The sequence below is a fragment of the Dreissena polymorpha genome, chromosome 2, assembly GCF_020536995.1.
Source record: "Dreissena polymorpha isolate Duluth1 chromosome 2, UMN_Dpol_1.0, whole genome shotgun sequence".
Taxonomy (NCBI): Eukaryota; Metazoa; Mollusca; class Bivalvia; order Myida; family Dreissenidae; genus Dreissena; species Dreissena polymorpha.
This window is the reverse complement of record NC_068356.1, coordinates 97,672,103-97,678,430: the sequence shown is the minus strand read 5'-3', so window position 1 is coordinate 97,678,430 and position 6,328 is coordinate 97,672,103. Positions and strand designations below refer to the sequence as shown.

General features: G+C 33.9%; 1 protein-coding gene across 1 annotated transcript; it reads right to left on the bottom strand.

The window, feature by feature from the left end:
* Positions 1-601: 601 nt before the first annotated feature.
* LOC127868176 (procathepsin L-like) lies at positions 602-5,937 on the bottom strand. The gene is made up of 9 exons (XM_052409810.1): positions 5,771-5,937; positions 4,667-4,797; positions 4,173-4,278; positions 3,696-3,866; positions 3,370-3,493; positions 2,978-3,078; positions 2,123-2,283; positions 1,375-1,485; positions 602-1,063 (listed from the first exon to the last, which is right to left on the bottom strand). Exons 2-9 carry the CDS (start codon positions 4,795-4,797, stop codon positions 964-966), a joined length of 1,005 nt encoding a protein of 334 aa, XP_052265770.1. The 5' UTR covers positions 5,771-5,937; the 3' UTR covers positions 602-963.
* Between the last annotated feature and the right edge of the window lie 391 nt (positions 5,938-6,328).

Sequence of the window (6,328 nt, the reverse complement as noted above, 5' to 3'; positions counted from 1 at the left end):
ACTTTTGCGACCCTTTTAAAGTCTTCGTTAACCTTACTGGATCGGGTCTTTTGCTTTCTATAAATGACAATGGGGAACGTTTTTTTACTTATATTTACACAAGAGGTTCGAACAAACATACGAACGGATAAAAAAAGACTAGTTACAATAAAATAAAGTTGTTCATAGTTATACGTAGAATCACTATAAATAAGAGTTTTTTTTATTGCATTATCCTTGCATCGCACCCATACCAAACTGTTAATCGTATTTTTTGGACACAGAATAAATGAAGTCCATGAGTCGTATGAACACACGTTATCCATTTCCTGTGTACACCAGTGTATGTTTGACTTCAATACTACATCTGTTTAGATTACATATTCACATAAATACACACTGACTTCTAAAAAACTCACACAGCTCCTTGTGTGATAACATTCTTTTTCTTTCATGTTGTATTGTTTTTTATTTTAAGTGATATCGTTAAGGCATACATTTACGATTAGAAATATATAGTTTATTATATACGTTTTAAAGAGGTTGGCCATACTTGATACCTAATGACATGATTTGCATTGACCTGCGAACGTGCGAACGTAAAAAGGAAAGGATAAACATGCATGTTATATATTTTCTTTATTTTCTATTAAAACATATATTGTCGATTCAACACAAACAAAATCAACACACTTTCAGCATATCCAATCAGATCTGGATTTCACCATTGGGAAATAAATTTTGACATTTACAAATGGGAAATTCTTGTTTGAATCTACCAATCTAACTAAACATTGATCTAATATCCATATATTTATGATTGTTACGTATAACGACCACATCAAGAAGAGTCTTATATTTGGATCTGAAAATCAGGAAAGTCTCTGGTTTTGTATTTACTGATCCTATGTTTTAATTGTCGTTTATGAAAAATTAGACCACCAATCAAAATGAGTGTTCCCCTTGAATCCACCAACGAGATGTTTACATGGTCGGGAAGCTAGAAGCAGTGGCAATACCGCACTGGTTCTTCACGTTACGAGACATCATGATGTATCCCTTCATTCCCCAGCTCAATCCCCAACTGAAACATGCACATATGATGCATTATTGGAAGACTGTCGATATGCAAATATAATTATGGAAGATGAAAATGTAAACTATGATATCCCGATATCCCGACATCCCGACCGACTATCGAAGACAGAAATATTCAGTAGATACATAACTATTAATATAAGATTGATTGAGCATTAAAGACCAAATAATCACAATAAATTTTATTACTAGTACAATAGGCATATTTAACATCGAACAAATGTACTGTATCGAATCTATCAATAGACGCATTTTTTTGCATATTGACGTCATTGATAACATGACGTCATTTATTACCTGTTCTTGACGAGCCAATAATCCTTTGAGTCTTGAGATCCATATCCAACAGCCAACACACCGTGATCGAGATTAGTGGATGAGCACTTCTTCTCGTTATACACTCCAGACCTGAAATGTATTCGTGTTCATTGTGAAAAAATAGTTCCTCATATAAGTAGTTCGCAAAGAAGTCATAAGCGCAAGCTTAGATTTACTTGCACTCACGAGTATGTTGGTCGAATAGAGGTCCAGAAATAAAGCATTTGGTGTGCAATATTTGTTTTATTTGGCTATTTTATGATATAGTTTTGATGTTGAACACATCGTATTATACCGAGAACTTAATTTAATACAAAGCATTATTGGAACTGCAACGATATTTTGTTATTTCCTATATGTTCGTACAATTGACCTGTACTTGTGAAGCATAACAACATGAAATTGCCTAACACTGTAATTATGAACCTAATCAAGATAAAAGTTGATGAAATCGATTAACTGATAGTCGGCGGTTCCAATCCCATACCGGTTTTAAGTAAGTAACACATTGTTTATTAATATGCCGTGATTATTTACTGGTGTATTTCAACGGCAAACTTTTGAAATATGTTATGCGGCTAAGTATACAGTTGAAGAAAATGTAATGCATACACGGTATAAATACAATGCTTTAGTCTTACAAAATAATGCTTTTAATGTTTGCTGTTGTTTTTGTTTTCTGTTTATAATGAGCGCATGTCAAATATTTTATTGCAATGAAACCTACTTGTAGAGCTGGAATGATGGGTGACTGGCGTCAATAGCAACGGAGATTGGTCCCACGGTTGCTACGGCGGCTTGAAGGTCAGCCTCTGACCCGGCATTGATATCCATACAGCTCTTCTCGGTGGCTCCAACGTTTGAGGGGTTGTACTTGCATTTGCCGTTCTAAAAGTCATTAATAGTTTATATTATAAATGCTTGTGTAAGGAGACCTCACTTATTCAAATCCATAATAAACCCGCTTGTACGGGGCGTATAGGCTATGCTCAACTTGATTTTCTCGTTGCTAAATCAACATGACGGTACTATTATAGGTAAAGAAGGCAATATTAAAATTGCATTAGCCGGTGAATCTATAACCTAAGGATTAACAAAATCGAAGCACTGTGAACTCTCGTTAATGACATTCGCTACCAAAGTCCGATAAATTGATTTGATTGCGGTAAGCCATTTACAAGGCATCGACGAAATTGTTCACATGACATGTTTAGTGAAATCAAAGGTTAACTATCAGCGTCACTTGTCGGAACTTGATCTATATTTACGTGGTTTGAACTTATATCGTGAAAAATGCACAGAAATGATTACAGTTGATATTAAAGCATTGTGTGTTTTTGCCAAGAGACATGAAATCAAATGACTGAGAGCACTTTCTACCTTTTCAAAGAATATACACGACCCTTTTTATTGACCAAAATGCAAATACATCTTAAGCCAAAGTTGTTATTTTTTAGGTTTGACGTCTTTAAAAAGTTATTTTTGTATATTTAAAATCTACATTAAAGAATTGCTTTTGTTATGGATATTAAATAGCAAATCATGAAAGTAACAATCGTGTGCATTATAAATGTGTACTCACAACTGGCTGGTAGGGGTATGATGTCTCGGTGTCTATGCCGTCATTGGCAATGACGTAAGCGAAAGCCTGATCCATCAAACCGCCCTGGCAACCATGGTTACCTAGAAACGAAAAATAAACATTAGTAAATGTAATGCCTATAAATGCATTAACACGAATAGTCTTGAATACAACACCGTAGTTTACTAAATACATAAATATCGGTCTAATCACAGTCAGCAATTCCTGCATGAAGAAAAATGAAGGATTCGATTGTTCAACAAATCCCCAGAGAAGGATTATGATATTTAAAAACTGAGACAAAATAAAGTTTATATGCATAGACCATCGACCTCCGGAATGTTTGTCAGCAGAAGACATGACAAAGAATGTCATCTTGACATTTGGCCTACCATATTTCGCTGAGCAGTCCATCAGGTTCTTCTCGGACAGGGAGGTGAGGGTTCCAGTCTTTTTGAAGTTCTGGCCTTCCAGGGAACCAGTGGTAGAGAATGACCAGCAGGAACCACACTGACCCTGTAACGTCATGAGTGATGTCATGAATAATTACAATCAATCAAGACAATGGATTTTCTGTCTTAGACGGCAAATGAACCTGTGTTTGAAGAATTGTCTATACGAAATCGTTTGCATGTACATTTTAATATAATAATAATAGTGTCATGTGGATATACGAAAAAGTGTACTGCAAGGAAAAATGATCAAAGGATAAGCATGCCTGGTCTTTAATTGGTGTGACGTAACCCTGCGTCCTCCAGTCGACGGTGTCGGGCAAGTCAGACAGTTTCACGTTCAGTGGAGGGGTGAACTTACTGCAGGCAGATTTGGGGTTGGGGTCACTCAGGTTCATCTTAAGACCGTTCATGGTGGCAACAAATTCCTCGTGGGTCTAAAAAATAGCAGTGCTTCGTAAATATATTTTGTTGTTTGTTTGGTTTTATCTTTCAATATCACCTTAATACCGTTCATGTTGGAAATAAATATGTCATGATCTAAACATATAATAATTACACATGCACCTTTTGTTTTCAATAAAAATTACGTGTAATTAATAAATTTCATTTTGATTTTGTTTTGAAAAATAGATGTTTTGCAAAAACAATTACTTCCGAAAATCTTATTTTGTCAAAAACAAGAAATTTGTGTTCATAATGGTGTCTATTATTAATAAAATATATATTTAGTAGTAACGTACCATGTCACCGTATTTGTTCATGCCGAGTGTGTAGGTGTGGAGTCCACGGTCGGCCTCGAGGTTGTGCTGTTGGATGTACCGGATGTTGCTCTCCCAGATCTCACGTCTGCAAGGTCACACATTGATATAAACGAAAATGTTTAATATATCAGCTATGCCCGACATGCCACACGTTTATTCTGGTAATGTGGTAAGAGCATTTTCGTGCTTTGTTCAAGTCTTTCCACGTCATATCTCATAAGGTTCTAAATGTACAATATACACTCTTAGCCAATAAAATCATAGCAAAGACAGACATTCGCAATGTAGAATGTTCAATCATAAGTATAGAATGTAACCAAATGAAGGTGAAACTCAAGCAGCACTCTCATTAGCCTTATCAAAAGCAAGTATTCAGAGTATAGAAATTGAAGTTTCATCATTAGAATCATTAGTCTATGCACAATTATAGATTTTAAGATAATACTTAGTAAATATATAATGAGACGTCATACCTGAGCAGCTCAACGTTGGCCTCGTAAGCCTTCTCGTAGACCTGTTTGTATGACTCCCATTCTTCATTGAGCTGGGCATTCAAAGCCAGACTACAGGCAACGAGGCAGGACAATACGACTGCGCGAATCATCTGAAAATGTATGACGTCATATATAAAATGGTTTCAACAGAGGAATATTTTTGGCTCCTACGATGAAACAACAAAGCTAAAAAATAAATTATTATACTAACTTAAAAAACTTAAGTTCGAATATAACGGGCTATATAAAAGATATATAAATACGTAACATATGAAGAAATGAAGGACGTCATTCAGATTTAAATTTTAACCATAACCTTTTTGTTTTGCAAAACCAATGAATTCTTTTAGCTATACAACACCGAATTTTTTTATGTAGTTTGCGTTTTTTTAAATTAAATATACACCTCATATATATGGTTTGTCTTGACGAATATATTCATGTTTTTCACAAACATTTAACGACAAAAAAGCTCATACATTTGCTAAATAATGCTTATACGTGTCTTTTTGAGATATGTTATTTCTCATTTAGAGATAACATTTATTATGCACTGATAACAACTGAACATTTAACATAAATATTATTTACGTACAAGGTGTGCTGATATCAGCACAATCATACACAGCATACTTGTATTTTTAAATGATAAAATATGTTGCTGATAGTGTTTAAGCTAAAGTTAAATCTTGTGTTTAATGATAATTATACATGTTGCAATTTATTGCCACAATTGAATCGGAAATATTTTTTTTTAATGAAATAGCTGCAGGTGTATTTTAATATCTTTATATTTAAAACGTACTTAAATATTGACGAGAGAAATATTTCAAAATTATTAATTTTTACATTATTGTACAATAATGCTCTTAAAAGTCTATGAGATAAAGTCATAATTATATATATATATATATATATATATATATATATATATATATATATATATATATATATATACTTTAATTGTGATGAAGTTATGCTAATAAATTATAGAAAAAAAGGTCGCATTGTTGCAATTCTTTTCAATTCGTTTACTTTTGAAAAGAAACCCCCATTGTTAGTAAATACTAAAATTTTGCTTACCTTTACTGGTAGTTCAAATTTCCCAAACAACAAGTGATTTGTATGTTACAGACCTTTACCTTATATACCCTTTTCTAATCTACCTTCAAATGCAAACTGAGTTATATTCCATGTGATACGCGTTTGAGTTACTGCAAAAAGCCTCCGATGACGATGCGAAAATAAAGTCCTATTTCCTAACAGACCACGTGACTGTCACATGACCAATGACAGAATGTGACCGATCATGTGGCCTGGTATCAAAATTAGAACACCTAGAGATATGACGGTTTTCGGCCAAATATTGCATTCGACTAATGGCAAGTTTTGGCGACGATGTGATATGGATGGTATGCGTAAGGTCATTTGCCAGGACATACCAAATTAGAAAACAAGAAAACAAACCTGATGTCCTATTACGAAGGAATGTTAACATGAAAAATTTGAATATTAAAACAAGTATGTTCCTTATTGCTGATTGAGTAAGACAATACATTCTGATGGAAGCCAATACGGCACACAGAGGGATGGTAAATTATATCCAAACACTTTATCTCCAGCAATAATTATACATTTTGT